Source organism: Carassius carassius, chromosome 5 (genome assembly GCF_963082965.1).
Source record: "Carassius carassius chromosome 5, fCarCar2.1, whole genome shotgun sequence".
Taxonomy (NCBI): Eukaryota; Metazoa; Chordata; class Actinopteri; order Cypriniformes; family Cyprinidae; genus Carassius; species Carassius carassius.
The window spans coordinates 38,172,082-38,197,622 of NC_081759.1; the positions used below are offsets into that span (position 1 = coordinate 38,172,082).

The 25,541-nt window shown below is 36.1% G+C and overlaps 1 protein-coding gene across 3 annotated transcripts in view; it reads left to right on the top strand.

Annotated features, from left to right (window-relative positions):
- wscd2 (WSC domain containing 2) overlaps positions 1–25,541 on the top strand; it is a 50,216-nt gene that overhangs the window by 14,702 nt on the left and 9,973 nt on the right. For 2 of the 3 annotated variants that reach the window (XM_059551191.1, XM_059551189.1), the window contains 6 exons: positions 6,525–6,661; positions 7,917–8,781; positions 16,853–16,967; positions 21,535–21,719; positions 24,808–24,929; positions 25,013–25,187. In XM_059551191.1, coding sequence (XP_059407174.1) covers positions 8,355–8,781; positions 16,853–16,967; positions 21,535–21,719; positions 24,808–24,929; positions 25,013–25,187 — 1,024 coding nt within the window. In that variant the 5' untranslated portion in view covers positions 6,525–6,661; positions 7,917–8,354. The remainder of the gene's footprint in view (positions 1–6,524; positions 6,662–7,916; positions 8,782–16,852; positions 16,968–21,534; positions 21,720–24,807; positions 24,930–25,012; positions 25,188–25,541) is intronic. The other variant, XM_059551190.1, reaches the window with a different exon arrangement.

The following is a 25,541-nucleotide window of genomic DNA, read 5'->3' on the forward strand; positions in this document are numbered from 1 at the left end:
GATTTCAGTCCAGATTTTGTAATTGCACCCAAGTGAGCTTTTAACAATGAAAAACCAAATACAGTTATTTGTGTTAGTTATATAAAAAAAAAGGGAAGTCATCAGTGTTGGGAAACAGCGTCCAGGAAGGGAAGAATCAGTGAAGCGTATTTCCGGTTTGGCTATAGTGTGGAAAAACAGATTGTTTTTTTTAAGTTAATTAATGACACTGTTGACCAAAGGTGAGGCAGGAAACGATGCCATAGCAAACTCTACTGTGATTGTGTGCGTGACCAAAACTGCCTGAGCTGACTTCAGATTATCTCTTGATATCTTTAGTACACAAGATTCAGCTCGCATCAATCTCCATGAAAAAAACAATGTTTGTTCAAGGAGCTAAATGCATTTTATGACTGATATGAATCGCAGTAATAAGTCTGATAAAAATAACAGCCCTCAAGGCAGTGGTTATAAAATCTTTAAGGCCAATCTGTGCTTACTTAAGGCTTCATTGGATACAGTATTTGTGGTTTAATGGGAACAACAGCAAAACATCTAATCAGTTCAATGGCTTGAACCACTGCGCTGCTCATTATCCTGATTGGAGTAGCATGAGGGAGTTTCAGGTCAGTTATTTTTGAGATCCAGCTATTACTTGGGTGCATAGCAATCATGCTATGGGTCAGATATTTCTAGATGTATTCGCTTATTTAACTTTTCTGTCTGCAGTTGTCTGAGACGATGCCTACTTAGAAATATTTGAAAAGATCTTTCTGCTATCAAATATAGATTGCAGGGCCTTTTTGCCAGTTCACCTACAGTAGCATGACACATGCATTATCACAAACCGTAAATAAGCTATCAGTTGTTTGGGGTAAATACGTTTTTTTAAATTGTTTCCATTCTCACCAAGGCTGAAGTTGTTTGATCAAAATACATGAGAAATAGTAAATTATTACAGATTATAAAAGTTGTGTTCTATTTTAACATTTTTCTAGTCACTTTTTTTTTTTTTTTAGTATAGGCCAATTCTGTCTTGTTTGTAGGCATGGCAAATCTTTTTTAGTTATCCTTTACAGTTCAATGTGAATATTAATTCTTGAGCCCCCCCCCCCCCAATCCATGTAGGGCTGGTGAGGGGAATTGAGGACAAGCAGATGCACAGCTACTATGTAAATACAGAATATCATGCAGAAAATCAGGGCTATTGTACAACATGTATGATGTAAGGGGATTACTGTACTTTTAACCCATTTTTTGTTCGCTCCCTCTCTCCCTGTCTCTACCTCCTCCTGTTTCCCCACATGAATAAAAGCTTGAGGATTGAGGGTAATGGACTATGTAATATTATAAAGATTACAATGAGGCAGTTCCCTCCAATCCCTCGGTTTAAGCTTCACTATAAAAACCCAATGCTCTCATTGTGTTGGCCATAGAAGCAGTGCAGTCACTATTAGATGATGTTAGACATTGACTGATTGCAATTACTGCTCCGTGTGAGCAGCACAATGGAGAAAAGTAACAATACAGTTCAGAAGATATTCTCCTACCTTTGTGGTCTAATCCATTTTAAATATATATTTGTCACCTTTTTTATTCCAGTTGGTATTTCTCATTTCCTACTAGATGGCTATTGTTATGATGATTTATATAATTAGCTATATCTAATTTCATGCCGTGCATTTTCATGGCATGTATTTTTTTCTTTTGTCTTGAGAATTTGTTTTTTCAGTTTTTTTAAGTTTAATGCAACAAAATGAACAGCATAGAAAATTGAAATGTTAATGTGTTTTAGAGTATTTTTACACTAGATTATGAAGTCTGAGAACATGCATTTGTTTATGAAACCTGTTTTGTGAACTCAGGTCCACACCAGCAGTCTGTATACTTTGATGGGGCAAAAAAAAATGCAAATATCCATTTATTTGCAGTCATACACATTTGTCAAGATCTGAAAGAGGTTGTCCTCAGCGCTCTCACTTCTCTCACCTGCAACACCCAGGAAAAGGGCCTTAAGTGGCATGTAAACCCCAGTAGCAGGATCAAACAGAGGAGAGGAAATCCCAGCAGATTCTCACTGAGAAATTGTTATCTGGCTGCCAGACCGTTTGAGAAGACACACCAGTAATTAATTGCAGTTGGGCAAAGAGCCAGTAAGCAGGCACATGCTAAGAGATCAGACATCCGTCTAATTAAAATAGCTGGCATTAAAATGACAGGGTAATGCAGGCTTTGTGTATGTGTTAAACATACTTTAGCCATAGAGAAGACATCCAGTCAAGAGATGTGATATCAAGTGCAGTGCATGGGTGTAGACTGTGAAAAGGGGCGGAAAGATATGTTTCTAGTTAATAGTCCTTTCCAGTACATTTCTGACATTGTTTGCAGATGCTGCCTTTACCAAGAGATGCTGAAGAGTGGTAATACTTATTTTCTGTGTGCTCTGAGTTACAGATAATTATGCATAATTTACTATTTTTACTGTAGTAAGTGATATAAAGTCCATTTATTTTAATGCGGTATAAAATAAGCTGTTCAAGAACATTTGATTTATTTTTAAATATTATTTTGTTGTTTTGATGTTTATATACTGTGCACAAAATATTAGTCAACAAATGCAGTTATCTTCCTGACATTTTTACCTGTGTAGGAAAAGATATGGTGCATCTGTGCTACATCATAATACTGTATATTAAAGTCAAATGACATTGTAAGTAAAATATGATCTGATGTGTCAAATTGTGACAGGAAAGCAGAGTTTAAATATACACAAGGCAATGTTAAGTGGATCACTTGGGTATTCATGGCAAATGTAAGTGGTAGTCAGAGTTTGACGCATGCTGGTAAATGGCGAGATGCCTGCGGGCCTGTAGATTCTAATGTAAACATCATTACAGTGTCTGTGGAATTCTGAAGCAAAAGCCATAACCGCTGAACAGAGTGTAGAAACAAAGAAAACATAAGGAGACAGAGCGAGAGCAGAGCTGAGAGAAGGGCCCCTGTGCTTCTGGGGTCACGACACTTTAATGGGGAAATGCTGATGCTGTCATTTTTAACACACTGCATGAGGTCCCGTCTGAACTCTTGGCAGGGGTTGAGGAATGTCTACTTTTTACTCCGCTAAAGTCAATTTCATGTGCTGTGAATAATTTGAACCTCTACTACAACCAAGGACTAAAAACCAAAATTACCATTTTTGTCAGGAAGAAGTAGGGCTGGGTGATATGGCCAGATATTTACACTTTTCAGTCATTTTTCCTTAACAAAATAAATAAAAATTCATTTAAAAAAAATAAATAAAAACTTCATTTTGTAGTTTCTGCATGTTCTGAGTGATATTTTTTTTTAAATCATGAAACAGGTTTGTGTTGCTTGATTTTTATCAAACATATCTTCAGCACAGTTTGGAGTGCAGGCTGCAATATTAATATTAGAAAAATTATAAATGTAACAGTATTTTTTCTCTTAGTCTCTTAGAAATGCACATTTGACTGGAGCTTGAGATAAGATGCATATGTAAATTTAAGTTCGTTATCAAAAAAATAACATATGTAAAAATTAATCAACTTAATTTTTATATGGTGAAATTATTTTGACTGTTTGATAACCACAAATAAAAAACGCACATAATGTCCACATTAATAATATAATAAAATTCTATATGAATATTTAGCGTTTTTGCCACAATACCATGGTGCAGTTAGTGTTACTACAGTAAATCTATGGTAAATGATTTGTAGATTAAAAAAAAGCCTTCTGACTGTATCATTGCACACAGTGTTTCTCTTGTTTGTCACCACGGTTTCATCTGCCTTTAAACTAGTTTAAATCAGAGAGCCATGCGTGTTCTTCATTGAATTCAAGCTGTGGTCTCTTTAAGACAAAATGCATGGATCCAGCATAATACACATCTGATTTTTTTCTCAGCTCTTTAAGTTTACTTAAGACATAAGTAGACGCAAAAGAGAACTCCATTCGGGGGTCTCACATGAGACAAGGCTCACTGTATACTGAATTGTACAGACTTTTGTCTTCATGCACTTGAATGTTTTGAAAAAGGCAAGGCTTAAAAACATGCAAGTGTTAAACTTGTCACAAAGCAGCGGTGGCCTGATCGGGTCGGTGACAAATCCATCAACTGTCCCCATCAGGCAGTTCTTGATGTCAAGACCACATGTGTCCATTCATGTCAATGTAATAGCCTATTAAACTTAATATTAAAATAGCTAATTAAAGAAAAATAAAATGCTAACCAAAATAATTGTCCATTTATTAGCTCCGCCTCTTTACTGTAACTAGTACAGACCCACATCTCTTGGCATCTTGTTGAAAACCACTGGAATGCGTTGCAGATACATTATTGTGGCCAAACCAAAATCACATGGAGAAAATCACTTACAGTAAATCAGTTATGATGGGAGACATTTGCTGTCCTGAAACAGACATGTTGTTGCTTTATTATAAAAAAAATTTTTACTCAAGAAAATGTTTTTAATTTACTGTAAATGTTTGTCTGTGTGATTTGGGGGGGGGGGGGGGGGGTGCACAAAATGGACTGTTTTTTTTGTTTGTTGTTTTTTGGGCTACATTTCAACAGTTCAGCATGTGAAAACAAACCTCAACACAAGTCCTTATCGTGTGAAGCGTATGGGTGGAGAGTGTGAAAAGTTGTCCATGAACTTTCTCCACCTGACCGCATAGCTTTTATTATTTCTGTTGCTCAATCAGCCAGATGGGAAAACAAGGGAATTCTGATGCTACACTGTGTGCTTGAATCCAAAAACTGAAGGAATTTTAACAACTTACTGGTCTGAAATTGTTCCTTTTATGTTTAAAATCAGTGTTTTATCAGAGTAACCAAAGATAATTATTTTTTCAGTAGTTCAGCGGTCCTGAAAACCATCATTTTTTTTCCTGCTTCTGGCTGTTAGTTCTGTAATTGCTGTCTTGCATCACATTGTTTGCAATGTTATGTTTAATTTTTTTGCATGAAATGAATGGATAATCCAGCAATATACTCAGTCTCCACTTTGTCTCTTATACCTTGGATATTCCAATTAATTGTCATTAATTAGTTCATTCAGAACTTCCAAACTAAATTTGGATTCTTCACTAAAGAACTCATCCAAAAATTATTTTTTAGTTTTTTAAAGCATACTCTTACCAAGGCTGCATCTATTTGTTATGAAATATTATTACAATTTAAAATAACAATAAACATTTTTAACTATTTGAATACGTGTTAAAATTGAATTTCTGTGAAGGCAACTCTGAATTTTCAATGGCAAATACTCCAGTCTTCAGTGTCACATGATCCCTAGAAATCATTCTAAAATACTGATTTGCTGCTCAAGAAACATTTTTCTATTAAAAAAAAAAAAAAAAAAAAAAAAAAAAAAACATATATATATATATATATATATATATATATATATATATAATATTTTTTTTTTATTTTATTTTTTTTTATGGAAGCTGTGATGCATTTTTGAGGATTCTTTTATTAATACAAATTTCAGAATAATATTTATTTTAAATCCACCATCGCTGGCTTGGAGACGTAGAGTTAAAGTTGAAGGTGTACAGTCTGTATGCGACAGTGACAGCATGGGTGGTCCCACAGGAGTGGTGGTATTTTTTATTGTGCAGGAAGGGTCTGTAATGCACTGTAGCTCTGTGTATGCTGATGCTTAGTGGCTTGGCTTGTCTCCTCTAGCAGTAATGAAGTGTGTATTTATGGAAAAGCCTGTGGACTTGAACCTGAGGTCATGGCCCTTAACTCAATCAACCAAGATTAGTTCTGACATGGTTTGCCCAAGATTCTCTCACTCAGTGTGAACCTTTCTAGTCTTATTTGGTGTGAATGTGAAAAATATCCATCAGTCCTGTCTAATTAAAGTAGAGGTCAAACCACTTTTTTCCATTCTAATATCCTGCCTTGCTGAGAATGTCCTCCATATTATTTAAGAAGTGTGCAGAGTTCAGTGTTAATATAAAAGATTAAATATGAACATGTTTAATTATTGTTTGGCAGGATATCAAGTATTTTTACAATGTTTTTGCATTATAATTGACGGTAAACCCAAACTTTTTGTGAAGCGTGAAAGGTGTGTTTGACTTTCTTTTAAAATAAAATAAATGGAACTTGTTTTATATTTTCTTACTTAATGCATTACATTTCATCTGTGCCTTTTTGGAGCCACAGTGCTTTAAATCACAGTAATGCTTTTGATTTTAGATCTAATAGTTTTTTTATTGGTGTCTCCATTTAAAATGATCTGCAGTCTTGAATGTTTCTTTACTACGTCACACCAACAGACACCAACCCATGTGTCTCCAAGCATTTTTACCACAAAAACACATTTGCACACACATACACATTTACAGGCCCTTTTAGAGGCCTGGATCTACAGAGTTAACAAAAATATGTGCCTAAGGCAAATAAAAATGAAGTATAAAGAGCCTACACTAAGTGAAATCCTTGACACTGTAGTGTGCAACATGAATTTAAATAAATTTTCCCTCCTCTTCTCCCCTCTCTATAGGAACTGAGCTATATTGGCTCTGAATGAAGTCTGTGTGCTGCTGGTTTAGAATGTTGTGACGATAACATCAGCCTGACTCCGCTCTGACTGCGGCAGGTGGGAGCCCAGGGGTCAGGTAACGGTGACACTGGGTCATTGTAAGCCCAAACACACACACACACACACACACACACACACACACTCACATGCACGCTCACGCTAAGCCTGTAGCGGGAAGTTTGCTACGGAAAATTCTGTTACCTTCGGAAGGAGGCTGCTCATAACTGCATGTTTAAACACCATGACTGAATGTTTTTGCTCACTCTGGACACTGGGGTCTTTGAGAGAATGGGAATGGACTTCTTCCATCCTGTCATCCTTCATTGCAAAATTCAATCTTAACATATCTAAACCTAAATCATTTACTCTAGACTTGTTTTCTGACAACATATGTAACCCTGGACCACAAAAACCAGTCATAAGTAAGAATTCTGAAAAGCTGAAGAAAAAAGCTTTCAATTGATGTAGGATAGGACAATATTTGGCTGAGATATAATTATTTGAAAATCTGGAATCTGAGGGTGAAAAAAATCAATGTTTTTTTAAAACAAGATTTTTTTACTCAGAGATACTTACAAAATTCACAAATGTGCACATTAGGTCTTGTTTTTAAATCTTAATTTCTTGATTTTAGGATGACCCTTCTAAAACATTGTCACTTTCCTTCTCAAATAAATGCATATTGTTTTAAGGATGTTGGGATGTTTTTAATTGGGTTTGAAAAATAGACTTCAAGTATCAAGATATTTTAACTGGAAAGTAAGATAAAAAATACTTCAGAAAATTATTTTTGCAATGATCTGGAAGCCAGTCTTGTCTGATTGTCGAAATACAATACTGTTTTTTGCTATGCTAAGAAGTCACATTATGACACAATGTCATTATGACAGATTCATTTCCATTTCCTCTGCAAATTAATAAGTTTTTGGTACTCTGTATCTCTAAGTGACGTAATATTTGTTTAGAAGAGATAAGAGATCAACAAAAGAACAAATACATTTTAAATGAGACTTTTAAATGAGACATTTTAATAATAAACACGAGCCTTGTCTTTTGGAGAGATCTGTGAAATGACAAAAGTCCTCAAGCTAAATGACTTTCAGACATGTGACCAGCCTTTGTCTTCTTCAGAGTAGCTGTAGCGTAATTAGAAAATTTCTGCTTTCTGCAGTTCCAGTTACTCCGAAATATCTTTCTTATGTGTTTGATGGTTTAGGTGTTCATCAATAATGCTCCTGCAGTCTGTTATTGAATTTTAACTTCATATCATTAATCGCTTTCAGATAATGTGTGCGCAGAGACCTCATTAGTATTTACCTCTTGTTTCAGTATCTGTCATTTTGTGTTTTTCAGTCTGTGAGTGAGGGCTGAGTCAGGAGTGAAGCAGTGCTGCTTTTGATTGACGGACAGCTCGGTGGGAAACAAGGCCTCGAGAGAGAGCGAGGGTCCGATAACAGGAGTGAAAGCTTCGCAACGGCAATATCATCTTTCAGTCTTTACTGCCACTCGTCTTTCACAACATGGCCTCTGCGGTAGCACCGTACTCCTCTGTCGCTGCCTCTTTGGGGATGTAGAAAGACACGGGACACACGGGCACATTCTTGCATGCTGCCGAAGAGGAAAAACTGGGGAAGTGTCGTAAGGTCCTTATTAGATAAACTGTGTTAAACATCACTGCCGTCACAACTACTGTTACCTGGTTTTAGTGTTTCAAAGGGACTCATAGGACCATGAGTGTTTAGGAAGGTGCTTTCTCTGACTTTATATGTTCCTGTGTAACATCGAAGGCCAATGCGTGTGGCTCGAGAGCCCATCATGGCCAGACCGCTGCTTAAGATCCACCGCTATTTCCACCGTAAACCGATACGCTTTTTCTCTTTCATCCTCCTCTACCTCACCGCTGGAAGTCTTGTTTTCCTGCACTCTGGCTTCTCCAGCGATACTTCCACTACTGGAGCTTCTGGAAGCGGCCGTGACCCACTTATATCTGAAGGTGGGGGCGGCACAGGTGCTGGGAGCTCTTCCTCTGATGCTCTCGGGCTCCTAGGAAGAGTGTTTAAGGAAACAAGAAGAACCCCCCGGAGATTTGGACCACCATGGATGAAGGAAAATGGGGCACAGGATGCACCGGAGTGGGCCGGAAGAGGATTCGATCATACCAGCAGCTGGAGCCATGGAGCCAAAGGAAGAACCACCAAAGAGATGGACAATGGGAGAGGTAAGAACGGGTCCATTTATCATGTCAGCAAGATTTAACATCTGTTTTAACTTCCAAAAATGAAGGATGTATGACAAGGCTATTGGCCAAACCAGTCACTTGAATTTCCATTCTAGGCCAACCTAAAAAATAAAAAATCACAACATCTTAAGATACAATCAAATTAAATTTCAAGAAATCTACCAAATTTATTAAGGTTTGTGCTGAAAGCAGTAAAACAAATTGACACGTTATTGTTCTAAACCTTAACCTCACAAAATTGTTAGATTTCTATACAACAAAACTTCAAATCTTGTCAAATTGTAAAAAAAAAAAAAAAAAAAGGAAAATATCTCAAATTAATATTGTGTAAAGGATGTTTTGATATTCATATTTCACATGACAAAATACAGATTTTTATTTCTTATTTTTTAGAACCAGCATAGACAAAACATTCACCATTCATTTGCCGGCGAAGCTAATTGACAAGAACAGTCTCTTTAAGCTGATTGACCAAGGAGGTCTTTCTGATAAAGCATTTAAAACACTGCTGTCAGTGTTTGACTTCATCTTGATATACACCAAGAAGTAGAGAGAAACATTTACCCAATAGTCGTGTTCCGAGATAATCTGTGTGACTCAAGTCCTGCAGGGCATCGCAAATGAGCTCATTTTTGTCAGATGAAGTGCTCAGAGTGTTGTGTGTAGTGAACACTGAGTGCGATGTGAAGCACAGTGCTGCTGTTGATTGAGTCTTTAAGATCAGAAGAGAGTGAATCAGCATGTCAGTGGTCAGTGGTTGCACACAGTCATCATGTTGTGAGGTTGTGGTTAAAGCTCAGTGGAGTATGTGTCTTTAAAGCTTTAAGCTGGAGGAATGAAGTGCCCTTTTGGTGACTGTTTAAGTAAATAATGAATGTGTGTGTGTGTGTGTGTTTCTAATGGTTGTAGAGTAGCATGTTTGCTGTTGTTAGGTCATAGCCTTCGGTTGATGTTTCATAGCTCCTAAATATCTTGTTGCTGAGCAGGAGGCACAAATCTTAAAATCAGGTAATGTATGATATGTTATAATGTATGTATATTTTTTTAATTAACAGAATAAGTAGTATATAACAATAATGATCACAGTGAGAGCATTTATGGGTTAGTTATGGGTAAGTCTTGTGGAGCTGAAAAAAATCAGACTTTCTCAACTTTCCCATTATCCCTGTACAGAAACGTAAAGTCAGTTTATTAATCTTTGAAACAAAAAATTCATCTTTGAGGTGATGCCATTAAATATACATAATGTGACCTGCATCATATTTGGTCCTCTATGATAGTGTGTTTGCTAGGGATGTAATGGTATGAAAATTTCTTATCACATTTATAGTGACCCAAATTATCACGGTATTGTTAAAATGTGCTGGATGTTAAAGTACAGACACATGAATCCCTTCACCAAGTTTTATATTTAAAAATCAACAAAAAACTAATAAAATAAAAAAAATACCAATGATGTCCGGATTTTAAATGACAAATGGACTGACAACAGTTTAATAGCATGTTGGAATATCTAATGTAAATGTTCAAGTTTAATAAAAAGGTAAACCGCACATTTCAGCCTTTAAATATAGATATAAATCAAAATGATAATTGATTATTATCTGCTCCATAAATAATTCTAGATATCTTATCTGAATTGTTTAAATGTGTAGAATCCACATAAGCGTGTTTTTCATCAACCGGTCTAAACTTACAGCAGGGCATGCAAATTTGGTCCGTTTTTGGCCAGCCAGAAATCGCACACAGAGTGAATGTAAATATAATCTCGGTAAATCCACTCTTTGACAGCAGGTGGCACTTATGGAAAAGCAGAATTACAGCTGTTTTCCCATTACTTCCGTGGACAGAACAGCATTGCAATTAAGAACACGTTTCTCAGTCCCAGTCCACTCGACCCCCTGCTCTGTACTGTAAGAGAAAAATACAAAATGTGCAAAATAGTGGGGCGGAAGGACTGTAATTGAGAACCGCTGCTTTAGGTATTACATGGAGCAAAGATGAAAACAAAATACCATTGGATCATTTCTGAAGACAGTTAGAGCCTTTAGAGGTACATTCATATAATTAATTCATTCACTTATTCATTTGTATAATTCCCTTAGCACTCTTTTAAAACCTCCCAGCTTTTCCGCCCTGTTTTCACTCGTAACTACTCTGCTGTGCAAGTGAGACTGTTACTGAAAACTGTGCTTTATGCTGGACACTATTTATTTATCACGAGTTGTTCAAATTGCAGTAATCGAATATAAAATTAAACCGTAGTGTCAATGTTTTTATCATTCATCCACTGGAGAATCACTCTGAAAGTGATTGCAACTAAATTGGATGCAGCAGTTCTCTTAAAATTAGACAGATTTTTATAACTTTAGTTATAGTTATTGTTTTTTGTGTGCACTGGCATTTATTCATAGACTTTGCATTTGTTCTTTGATTAAAGAACCTGAAACTATAGACACTTGGTTTACAGGATGCATTTTGCAGCGGTAACTTCTACTACAGTGAACTTTACACCACAAGAAACAGCTTGACAGAATTGCACATGTGGGCCACTGCAAAATTAAAGCATTTTTCTCTGTGAAAGATGGCCTGCATCTGGAGAAGTCTCCCCACAGTGTGCCCTATGCTAACTCACTTTAGTTCTCACAGTAACCCACAAACAGGCACAAGAAAGCCAATTAGTGGATTGTTCAATTACCTTTATCCATAGTGAGGTTTAAACCGATGATTCTCAAGAGTAACCTTCAGGGTCTCTAGTAAAAAATAAAAACTGCGCTCGTTCCTTTCGACAGTCATTTGTGATATGAGTTTAGCAATCAATCTGGTAAAGAGGAAGTCGCGGAGTAATAATGGTGGATCTTGTATCTTCATGATTGTAAAGACACATTTAATTTTCAAGCAAGTCAAGGACAGGAACATTATCTCAGAGCCCCAACATGCTTCTCTGTACTCTACAGTATCTGCCTTATCAACAGCAGCGGACGTGCTGACAGCACAGAAGAGGAAATACATGACTTATGTTTGTGGTCTTTGTGACTGCAGCAAAAACTCATTATTTTACTTAGAAACCCAACATTTAGCAATAGTGAAGTGCATAGAAATGCATAAAGATTCTTTTCCACAGCATGAGAAAAAGAAAGGGACACAAAGTATCAGTTTACAAAGAAGTGTCTTTAAAACATGTTAGACGTGTGGAAGTACAGTCCTTTTTCATTTCATAATTGAATGTATTTTTGGGTTAAACAGGATATTGAATAAGTGGAAATAATGCAGAACTTGGTTTAACAGAACTGATTACGTAATAATAGCAGAGAAATGTATTGGTTTAATATTTCTATAATACATGTAGGCATGTTTCTATATACATGTGTAATCTATTTGTAACTAGATTATATTCAGATTTTTTAAACAACCTGCACTGTTGAATCATGAAGACCATGGACATTTATTAAAGCATACAGGGGTCAATTTTGAGTTCATGTTTTTTTCTCTCCCATGTGCTGTCCCTGTCTCCACTCTGCCTCCTTCAGGACACTATTATAACTTTTACCATCTTCATGTCTGTCATAGTAATACTAATAATAATAAGTTATTCTTGTTGCTGTTGTTCTAGCGGAGGCTGGAGCTCACAAATATTTTATTCCAGGAAATATTTTGTGACAACTAGCCCTACTGTTTCCTACACTATTTATCTGTATTATTATTTAGATTATTATTACTATTAATGTTAAATCTAAATGCATTTTATGCATAGAGTTATGCCTTGTAATTCACCTTTATAATGCATTTTACAATCTCATGAATAATTGTACATAATAACACTTCATTGTTTTCAATTCATCATATCAATTCATTGTTACACTATGCATTTGTAATTCAGTTACAATTATTTACGACAAGAAAATTTATTAAAATGCAAATTATGAATAATTCTAATGCCATGATACACTTTAATAACCCTTTATGATGCATTATACATAAAGGCTTTAAGTAAAGTGTTACCAAAAACTTTAATAATAGACACTCTTATAAAATGAATAATAATAATTATTATTATTATTATAACTGACAAATATCAGAAACAAAAGAAAAGAAAAAGACCTATTCTTTTTACATTACAAGAAATGATTAAAGGTTAATATATATACAAAGTTTTAGCCTGCCAGTTAACAAAATCAAATATAAGCCAGATCCAGACAGTAATTGTTTCTCATTGGGATGCAAGTGATTTTAAACATTTCCAGAGGTTAATCATGATTTTATTGTCGTCTGAGTCCAGAATCCTGGTGTTTTTCTCCCTGGCCAAACTTTTCTAATTTTGGCAAACACCAAGGTCGTGTGGTAATTTAACTGTCAACCGAATCCACATCGCTGAGTTAATAAGAAAAAAATCAATGTCGAAATTCAATGTATAAATCCTTTCATCCACTGTATAATATAGGCCTATAAATACACGCATAAAAATATAAACCAAGCAGCTTTATGTTTACCTTTCTATTAAATTAGAGGTTGTTATTAATTAATTTATTAATATGGATATATTCTTATTATTCTAGGGCTGCAACTAACGATTATTTTGATAATCGATTAATCTGTCGATTATTTTTACGATTAATCGATTAATCGGTTTATGTACTTATATTTTAGTTTTTTCCATTTTTTCCCCAAGTAAATTATTAATAAATGGTCTTTATCATTCAGCATAGATTTAAGAGATTTTAACCATTTTGCACTGTCATATCCTCATCAAAAATATACCTGGAGTTGTTTTATTGTGTTAGTAATCCTTTGTCGAACTCTTCTGCAATCAGAACACTGACCCATACTCTAGCAAATTTCACAAGGAGATTTCAAATAATGTTTTCACCATGGTAGTCTTTAGAGCTCCTAAAGTAGTTTAACATCCTGAACAAAGCTTATTAAGGAATCTTTCAGAACATATTTTCACGAAGAATAAGGATAAAACAGAATAAAATTGCAGTGCATTGTATTTTATTATTTACTGGGAAACAGCTTTATAGCTTTTGCTGTGAAATTGTAAACAATCCTTCAAAAAAAAGTGCCAATGGCATGAAACCTGAATGGAACTCACAATTTAAAGTAAAATCCATCAGAAGGTTGTCCAGAAAAAAAATAGGACACACACAAAAAACCTGCTGTGTGAAAAAGAGCAGTGAATACTTAGGAAAAAAAAGTGCATTTCAAATATCTACATTTACCTCTCTCATTCAGTCATAATTAGGCTGCACGACTGAATTTTGAACTGGTAAACGACAAACTGATCACAGAACATGTTTGTAAAGCTTTAAATGTTAACTGTTAAAAAGCAATGCTATCAGCTTTTACGACTAAACATTTGCAAACAACATTGTACTGGAGAATCTGCACAAATGAAAGTCTTAGGGGCCGTTCACAAATCGCGCCTAAAAACGCGTGGAAAACGCTAGGCGCACCGCTTTCTCCTTCTTTCCAAAGCGCTCGCGCAGAAGCGCCCCTGAGGCGTCTGCCTTTGCTAAGCAACCATGACGTGCTCTCTCCTAGAAGACGCGGAAATTTCAGCAAAGGACAAATGGATTTGCAGCTCAAATAAATCGCTTGCAGTAGCTCTGCTACTAAGTTTATTTCAAAATGGAAATCCATATACAACTATGATCAGCTGTTCCTTTCATCTTGACTGAGCTTTTAACGTTGTTACGGGAAAGGATAAAGCTGATTGGCTAGTTCTTGTCACATGACCCACGGTGCGGTTGCGGCATTCTGAAAAGTTTAAATGTTTTTAACTCGATGCGGTGCGGTGTTGGAAATAACGAACTTGAGCGCGCAAAAGACGCGATATGTGAACGTCCCCTTAAACAGTGCAGTAGTGCAGAGTTTACAGGTTACTCTTCTTTTTTAAAGGCTCAATGTAAAGTACTCCCACATCACGCTGAATGCTGCAGACATAGACATCATATGATGTCTATGGCTGCAGAGACGCTGCTCGGGAAGCACGTGACATAAAACAAGGCCAGCTATTGGCTATTCGCTACTTCTCCTGTTGTACTGGCTGAGTAAAACCTCCGGTGGCTCATTACTGCCACACTTTGGTCACCGCAGATTTGAAATATGCACGAAATGAGCCGCTTACGGCAAATAAAAGTTATTTAGCAACGAATCGATGACTAAATTAGTTGACAACTATTTTAATAATCGATTTTAATCGATTAAATCGATTCGTTGTTTCAGCTCTATATTATTCCAAGAATGTGATATTTTATTTACAGCAGACAATCATGAGCAGCGTGTTCCCGGTTAGTAGGATCACAGAATTAATTTCTCTGCTGTGAATAAATCATCCATGAGTTTCATCACTGAGGTGTCATGTAACTTAAAATTACCATCTGAACAGGCCTACACAGAAGCAAACTTTATAATTATTTTTTTCTTAATTAATTTCCGAATTGTATGTAACTTTGTGATATTGAGATTTATTTAATGCATTGGTGCAAAAATGCACACCTTTTGGACAAATCTTGCAACATGATTTATGAATGGGCACAAATACTGCCTAGACAAAATACTGATTTTGTGCACTTTATTTACTGTACCAATATTTTAAATTGCCCTTTGTGCTTAGCTTTATTGCATGGCAAAAAAAAAACCTTGTCTTGCTAAAGCGCTGACAGAGCCCATTGATCTAGTGATGTTGATGAGCGCTCCAATACAAACTTTGCATGCAAGGATCAGGCAGCAACTGACAGCACTATGATCCAGTGGCACACAGGCATCGTCAAATTGACATTACTATAGCCCAATGAAGTTGAGGGATCCAGTGGGGGCGGCAGTCATATTTCAGGGTGACCATGCCACTCTTTATCACACCACCCTGCTAAATGTAGCAATGTAGTGCCAGTATGAGCGCTCACTGGCACCCCTTCAGCTGGTGGTGCCCTAGGCATCCGCCTAGCTCACCTATGCCTAGAAACGGGCACTGATGCAGAGACCTCATCATGTGAGTACATCGGAGCATCATTATCTCTGTAGTCGCTTTGTTAGTGAGAGTTTAATCCATGCATTTAGCTGCTTTACAGAATGGCAATCCAGTGAGTGAATGAGTGATAAAGCAGATTATCGAGCTTGCCCTCTGTGCCTGGAATATGATTAACTCGCAGCTCGTGATCTCGCTCGCTGCTTTTTAGACAATTGCAATTACTGTAATGTCGAACTGGTTAGTGTGTGTATGTGACAGAACCATCAGCTATTAGAAAATGCATGAAATCCTAATGGGGTACGATGAGATTACAGAGGAAGAACAGATGTCCAGCAATAGGGCATTTCGGGTCGTTTTTGTGTATGTATGTCACAAACGTTGAGATTGATGAAGCAAAAGGTGCATCAGACTGTGAATGTTTGTCCCAGAACAATGTGACCGTATCCAAACTGCAGATGTTTCATAATAACTTCTGTCACGGGCTGTTTACATATGAAAATTGCATTCTCTTTATGGTAGCTACCAATCACAAAATGTGTTGCCAGACTAATAGCACTTCAATGGAATGTTCTGGGTTCTGTAAAAATCAAGCTCTTTACAAAAGAATGTTGATTGATTATCACATTTTATTGCCTCTGAAACAAAGTAAAAAAATTGTTTGCATAATGCAGTTAAAATGGAAATTGACGGGGAAAAGCATTGCACCTGAATAAATATTAAAATACACACAAATTATAGTTAATTTATTATATAATTGATTTATTCAATAAATGCATTTAATCATTTTTTATATATGTATATATATGTATATATATATATATATATATATATATATATATTACAGACTTCAGTATTGTGATCCTATTTATCCACAATATTTATAATTATATATTTGGTTGTGATTTTTAGTTTTGGCCACTAGATGGTGCTGTGTTTCAACATTTAAAAATGTGCTTTGCAACCTTGACTGTTACTCACCAGGATAGAAATGTTGCTATCAAATCAGTACTTTAATTTATTTTTCTCAAAATTTTGTTACTGGAATTAGCAGTGATGTTTTTACCATCTGTCTCTTCTTAGCAAAGTACATCGGATGTTATGTTGATGACACACAGAAGCGGGCTCTTAGAGGGGTTTCCTTTTTGGACTACAAAAAAATGACTGTCTTCCGTTGCCAGGACAACTGCGCTGAAAGGTATGTCAGCTGAAACCTTTGATCTATTTACAAGAACACACACGTTTGTACCGCGATAGGTACTTTTTGACTTGTATTGTTTATTATGCTCTGCTAATTAAGTTTTCTGGCCTAACCACAAACCACAAGTTTAATAAAACTTCCTTTATGGTGAGTAGCAGATAACCGTTTCCCACAAATCAAAAGTTTTACTATCCTTTTAAGATGACATTTCATCCCCACAATGTTTGTATAAACCTGAATTTCACTTCCCAACACACTCTCATGTTATGACAGAACTGCTCTCTCCCTGGAGATAATAACCCTTAACTGACAAACATGAGTAATTTAACACTCTTTACACTGATCTAATTCCCTTCACCTTTAATTAACTGAGAGGGAAAGGTTATCAGACATGCTGTTTGCTCTGATAGTCCTCTGATATATCGTCACAAAGATGTGTGCTTTAAATGAAGACTCGTTTTCAGGAAGTGTGTTCACAAATTAAGAAAAACAAAAAAAAAAATTACATTTTAAAAACATCAATTCATCCAACTCTTTCCAAATCTGATTTAGTTTCTTTTCCCTTTGGAATCCACAAGAAGAGAAACTGAAGACACTAATTGTTCGTTTCTGTAGAATCAGAACTGAAACTTTCAAATTTATAAACTACATAAGCGTAAAGCTTTCTCAAGGCATTTGAAAGCTGTGTTAGAGAAAAATTATTTAAAAAAAATGCATTATATAAATCTGAACAATTATGAGACAGTAATATTTTTGTTATTTAATATTATAATGGATTGATAATAATTGTTTAAATTAATATAGTTTCTTTTTGGTTTTGTGAATGCTTGTTCCTGAACTGTAAATCATGCTTTTTAAAAGTTTTATTTTACAGTTTAATTTGTAACATTGCCCTGCTCATATCATATACAATACATTTTATTTGTGCATGTCTTAAAGATGTTCTGAACATATGAGCTAAAAAAATCCTGCAGAAATTTTTTTTTACTTTAATGACTATTTAATTCTGCTTTTACATCCTTGTTGCATCACCACTCATTGTTATTTTTATGAAAATAACAACCAACTAATTTTTCCACAGTTGAAAGGCATGCCGGACAACATTATTGTGGGAAAAGGAAATATTTTATGTTTGGGTGAACTCTCGATGTTGCCATTCACTTACATTCCTGTTAGCATTCTTATTGACTTTCCTTTTTTATTCAGTTCCTCATCCCTTCGTGCTTCCTGATGATTTTTAACTTCAATCTGTGTTTTAAAAAAGCTACAGGAAGAGAGAGGGAGGAAAAGAGGTTGTGGGATTCTGGCGCCAGGACTGCTTTAAAAGGAGTAGTGTGTGTTACAGCGATTTGAGTGAGAGAGAGTCAAAATAAACAGTACATCTGTTTGTTCTCAGCGCTGTGCTCCCACTCGCAACATTCAAGAACCCTGCCACCCAAATTGAGGAGATTAGGAGCAGATACAGCCTGCATAGGGATGAGCCAGAAACTGAAGGACGACATCCTATACCCCATGTTTCAAAGGACTGCCCTATATTATCTACAATAGCTCTCTGAAGCATTGAAACCACAGTGTCCGCTTGAGACAGTTCTCTCTTTGTTTTTCAAGTGGGTGTTTATGAACTGAAGTTCACAAACAAAGGCACAGTGCAATTCACATTTGGGCATAACAAAATGCACTTATATTTTACACTTATTTGTGAAACCGTGATATGTTTAAAAGGCCAAACCTTGGCAAAACCTTTTCTTCCAAGAGTGCGTTGCAACAAAAATGTTCACCTAATGCATCAGCTGAATCGAAATGGATTTCTATGTAAAACAGTATAGCTTGCATCCAGCTCTGAATTTGAGGAAAGGAACATGCTGTTCAAGTGTCAGAATGTTAATCACATGCTTTCTGATCTTTACAAGATCGTTATCTACATGCAAACCCATGTGCACCACATTAAGCACTTAGTACTAAAGAAACTGTTGTACACTTGATACACTCCCCCTCGAACAGTGACTTTTTCATTGTGACATCTCAGGAAACATCCTTTGTTGAACCTACAACTTTTCAGTTACCACCCCAGAGGGTTAACTACTAAGCTACATCATGATATGCATATGTGTGTTTAAATAATTATTTTTGTAAAAACAATGCCTATACTCCTTTACTGTATACCTGACCCATTGTTTCTTATGCTTATTTGTTCATTGTTCATTGTTTAACCCTATACGACTAATTATGAATTCACAGCTTATAACTGACTTTTTTATTTTACAGATATTTAGGAATAAAATAATTTTCCACTCGCTAAAAAATCCCTGCACTCAACTTTAATTTAGGGTGTATTGATCAATCCCGTTTCAGACAAAAGATCCGCACTCGCTGTATCTTCTTAACAACTTATTTTGCAGCAGAGCAATGGACATTCAGAGGTTTGGGCAACAAGACTTCCTCAGTGAAGTGAAGATCTTTTGTCTGAAAGTAAAATCATTTCCCAAAAGGGAGTAGAACTAAATACGTTTCTAGTTCCTGCAGTGCGAACACACCAAAAAGGGGTACTTCCGCCAATATTTCTAGGAACTATGAAAAAGTTTCGCAAAAATACTTTTTACACTATCTGAAAAGAGGTGAAAAGTTCTTACACTTTCTAAAAACGTAAAAAAAATTTTTTATGAACGTTCAATTTCTGATTGTGCTGCTATATTTGATTTGGAATTCCCATGTTAAAATGTATAAAACCTGACACAAATTGCATGGAAACCATGTCTTAGTGTTTTAAAAGCATTAAAACTTCTTTAACGTTGTGATTTATCGTTTGAATTTCAAATCAATTATTGTAGCACCAGTGAAAGGTAAAAAGACTCTTTTACCGTGTATCCCGCACATCCCACACGAGTAGATGTTGACTTGTGCAATCATTAGCCAGTGGAGACTATTTTTTATATTATACTATTATTTTATGGATCACATCTTTCAAACTGACATATGATAATGCAGCCATGAAGTTGTACAAATGACATTCAATACAGTTTAATGACCAAAGTTTGAACAGTAAACATTTTATTGTGCAAAAAATGCCAAAATAACTATAGGCTACTGTATAGGTTTTAAACAAACAAAATAAAACATGCAAAAAATCCACAAATTAACATTATATTTTAATTGGATTAAATGTGCTAGAACATGTGGGTTGGATTGATATGTGCTGGATAATAAATATATTACAATAAATTTCTTCTGACATCTGCTCCTCTTCACTAGGTTCTGTTCCATCTCGTGCATACCCCCCCACAGCTTTCAAAGTATACTTGGATGTGACCATGTGGTCACAAAAAAGGGACAGTTCTAATGACCTAGCCCCCACCCCGATGTCATCGTTCATCACTATGTTCCACAGTAGACACAGTCCGATGCTCATTTGTTAGTCATCACCCAACCCTAATAGTTTAACAAACCAAATGTTGCAAGGCACAGTAAAAACGTTTGTATTCTTGTCGAACAAGAAAGGCTTGTAAGCCGAGTGCACTTTGTTTCACTTTAATATCAATTTTAGCTTGCCGTTTGTATGTTGTTTATAATGAATGCTGCTACAGCCTGATTTGTCTTTTATAGTTTAATATCAGTTATTTTTATTTTTGTTCTGTTATAAATACCGTTAAATTGAAAGGATTTGTTGTGGAATGAGAGGAACTACTGTATATAGTGTTTATAATGTTGTTAAAGGTTTTGTTATATTTACTGGTATTTCATATACATATAAATTAATGTAATTGTTTGCAATTACAAGTTTAGCTTTCATAGCTTTTGCTTTTGCAATTATAGGTTTAGTTTGTTGAGTATGATTAATCTGTCTTATGAGATTAGGCCTACTTCCCTCTTTGGCAGGGTTACCTTTCTCTACAGTATGTTGTGAACTCTAGGCTTCTAAACAAGGGGTTTTACGACGATTGTTTTCAGTCACCATTAATGTACGAGCATTCATACAAAGTCATACAAAAGTTTAATGAATCACAGGTGAATTTGTAAGTTGATTTGTACACTCAGATCTGTGCTCGTTTCTATATTAGATTTTAAATGAGGCCCAGTAACTTTTCTCACACAAGGTGTAATAATAATTAATGCAATTATGCAATAATGTTTGTACTAATTGCACCATTTTCCAATCATAAATTTATTAGCTGTTGCTTTGTAGGCCGGTATTTAAGGATATATTATTAACAAATATTTCATTTTGCAACTGATTAATTGTAGGCTTCATTGGTCTGAGCTTATATACCTCAGTTATGAGTGAATATTGCTAGAATTATCTACATGTTCTGGTTTGTTTATGTCTAGAAACGCAATTTTTTTTGTTACTCTTTCTGTTTGTGCATTTTTTTTAAATATATATTTTGCATTTACTTTTGTAATTTTGTGCATACTCTTCTAGAGAAGAATCAGCATTGGGAAAAGGATTACGAGCAGGGTTTCATATTGCAATTGTTCATAGCTCAGCATGTCGAAACGCACTCCACTGCCCTGACATTTCAATGAATTGAATGATTAATGATGTTTTCGCTCTGTCCTGTGTTTTTAGGGGTTATCTCTATGCGGGTCTGGAGTTTGGAGCGGAGTGCTACTGTGGACATAAGATCCAGGCACCCAACGTGTCAGAGAGTGAATGTCATATGGAGTGTAAAGGGGAAAAGAGTAACATCTGTGGAGGACCTAATCGACTGTCCATATACAGACTGGAGTTGAGCCAGGAGTCAGTCCGCAGATGTGAGCACCCTGACACACACATACACTTACACACATATGCTCGCTTGTATTTGGACGGTTGCACAGATGTGACTCATCACTGATATAAATCTTAGAAGTGGAAAGGAACCGGTCACATTCAAAGATTAGACCAACTCATTTCTTACAGGAAATTGGGTAAGCGTTCATGTAAGGTTTGCTTATATATGCTTATACTTTGCTAATATTAACAACTTTGGTTGACGTGAACTAACCATAAATAAATAGTATTTATTAATCTTAATGTTAGTTTAAACTATTATCCATTTTAAATTTGAAAAGGTTACATTTGGTTAATGCACTGTGAACTAACATGAGTAAAAAATGATAAGTTGTGTTTTCAATATAATTAACAAAGGTTAAAGGGGTCATATGATGCTTTTTTTAAAGATGATTATTTTGTGGATTTGGTGTAACAGAATATGTTGACATGCTTTAATGTTTAAAAACACATTATTTTTAGGTCCTCTATGCCCCGCCTCTCTCAAACGAGTCATTTACTACAAATTCCCTCCTTCGACGAGTGCAGTCTGCTCTGATTGGCCAACTGACCCAGTGCACTGTGATTGGCCGAACACCACAAGCATTCGTTGTAAATGTAATGCCCCTTTTCATAATCACGAGCTTCATCTTTCAAAACAAATGTAAAGAAAGTTAATAATGTCCTTAGTTTTACCTTCAGTTCAAGCCTGAAAGAGAAACCGACTCAGTGATGAAGCTCATATGTGTTTGCAGTACACAAGCCACGGACGGTTAAGACAGCTGACTCTACTGTGTGACAGTATCTCTCTCACTCACACACACACACACACACACACACACACACACACAGACACACACACAAACACGCATGCGCGCGATGCACAGATACTATTGGCAAAACTCTGCATTTGAACATTCATTAGAAGATACTTAAACTAATAACACAACATACTTACAGTAGCTGATTCAGAAGCACCAGATTGTCGTAGCAAAGTCAGAATGACCTCCTCTCCTAGGTTCACGAAATGATCGTCCATAAAATGCGTTATGTTGTAAGTAATCTTAAAGATTCCTAAATGCATCTACTTTCAGAAGACCAAATAAAGGGCTTTTTTTCTTCAGCCTAGATACACACAGCATCTCCCTGACATGACTGCTTGAACACTAAAGCCCCTTTCACACTGCGATTCCAGGAAATACACGGGTAAAGTGTTCCGGCAATTGTTCCCGGGTCGCTAGATTTTGCACTTTCACACTGCCAGTGATTACCCGGGATATGTGCGTGCTTTCACACACAACCCGTAAAGATCCCGTAACTACACGTGACATCAGGGTGTGACGTGTAATGTACGAGTCGAAAACGTTATACTTTCACTGAAGCAAGCGAACGATCTCGGCGTCAGCGCGGAAAGTGAGGAATAAACTGATCTCTGCTTCATTACAGTTTGCACATATTTTTTCATCGCGAACGTTGATCTTCCTTCAAAACAGCCGGTAAAAGAGTCGCGCGATAACGCGCGTCATCACTTCGACATGGCATTAGATCTGGCTTTTGTTCACACAGCGCTCGTCCCGGGTTGAACCCGGCAATGTTACTAGGTCCCCGACCCGGGTTCAATGCCGGAACCCATCCCGGGACATGGTTGCTTTCACACAGAAGGCGACCCGGCAATGTTCCGGCAATATGCCGGGTCCGACGTGCAGTGTGAAAGGGGCTTAACTGTGTTACTGAAACCATGCCTTCTTTCTGTTTGTGAACATTTGGGTGGCATTACACAAATATTTCCACATCGTGACATAGACATGTGGCGCGTGTTTAAATGAGCCTTTTTTGGGAGCGTGGCAGAGTATTAACTTTAATAAAGAATATCTCTTTTGATTTGAAACTTTAGTCTTTGCAACTTTACAGATCTTCTTCATGCACCAAGAGCTTGTAACTCTCCAAAGAGAAAGGAAACATTTAAATCGAATCTTATGAGCCATTTAAGGAATGCTTTACAATAAAGCAATAAGCCCAAATAAGCTGTGGTTTACAGTGAATTTATAACAGCTAAGTGGTGATGTTAGGCACGATGCTAAACGGAAAACCCCTAAAACCACTTTAGTGCACTTTAATGCAGCCGTTATAAATTCACTTTAAACCAGGCTTCACTGATCTTATTGCTTTTATAAAACGGTTATTCCATGTAGCAAAGTTTCACAAAATAAAGCAAAGCAAATAAAATGTAATGATATTACTAAAAACATAATTCTTCCACCAAACAATGTAGTTCCCATGCTTCCTGGAAAATGTATATTAAATAAAATGTAATTAAGTTTTCCTGTAGCCAAGAATAAACAGTTCACCACTGGTTAACCACTGGGAATCATCCTTGTCTTTTATTCCCACCATAAGTACATTAAAAATGTCCTTGAAGGGCTTGGGAAATTATCCCTGGAGCCTTGAATGTTTCTTTTCCCCATCTCATTCATTTGTGTTTATTTATTGAAGCTTTGGGATGTATTTGGATTGACGCTGCCAATATTGTTCTTCTGGCTGATCCTTTACATAACATCTGTTTTTAGAATAAACTATTAATAAAATAAAATTAATATCCATTTCCAGATCTTAAATGGATAGCATGTCCTTCACCCTTTTCCTTATGCCTCATGTATCCTTTATTGATTAAAAAAAATAGCACGGGCAGAAACTTGTGACGTTCCACCCATTGTGTCCTTATTAAGCACTTTTTCATGTGACAGGATGTCTATTTTAATATGAAAAGTTATGTGAAAAACACAGCAAGTGAATACAATAGTTGTGCAGGAACAACTTGGCCTTTGATGAAACCATTCTAAAATGAATCGATAAAAGACTATTTCATTGTACAAATAGTGATATTTACACTTTGTGCAAATAGTGTCAGATACGATTTGAACATCAGTGTATTGCTTTTTTTTAACAAGTCATTCAAAAACAATTACAAGACAGTAGCTGGTGAGGTTTTTTGAAACAATCAATACTCACATTTAAAAAGAAATGGTATATATATATAGTTGTTTTTCTTGGTGTTACATTTTAAATATTCATATTTATTTTGCTTTTCAGATGGGAGTGCCATCTTCAAGGGCTGTTTCAAGAGGCCAGAGAATGTGACCCTGGCACTTCCTGCTAGTGCCGTTATTAAAAACATGTCAGTGGACAAGTGTGTTGACATGTGCACAGAGAAAGTGAGTACATATGGTCTCTCTCATACTACAGTACTGTGTTTATAGTCTTTACTATATAATCTTTTTCGTTTTGTCTGCCATAGGAATTCTCTCTGGCAGCCTTGGCTGGTGAAAAATGTCACTGTGGATTTCCTACTTCGCTCTTCACCCTGCATGAGCGTGAGGATGAGGAACTGTGTCTCCAGCATTGTGCAGGAGAAGACTTTGAGAGCTGTGGAAACAATGACTTCTTTGTAGTGTACCAGACCCAGGTGCAAGGTACTATAGCATTCGTTTGTTTGGACCAAAACCATGTGCTCACAGGCTGAGCACACAGGCAGCCTACATGCACAATATTTTCCCTGTTTTAGGACAAGAACAAACATGCAGAGGTGGAAAGAGTACAAAAATATTCTACTCAAGTAAAAGTACCATTACATTAATGAAATTTTACTTAAGTACAAGTAAAAGTACCAGTCTAAAAATCTACTCAAGTAAAAGTATAAAGTAGCTCATTTAAACTTTACTCAGAGTAAAAATTACTTAGTTACATTTTAACAGTGGGAGGGAGTCAAAATGGGACAGGCCAAGGGTGTCAAACTCAGTTCCTGGAGGGCCACAGTCCTGCACAGT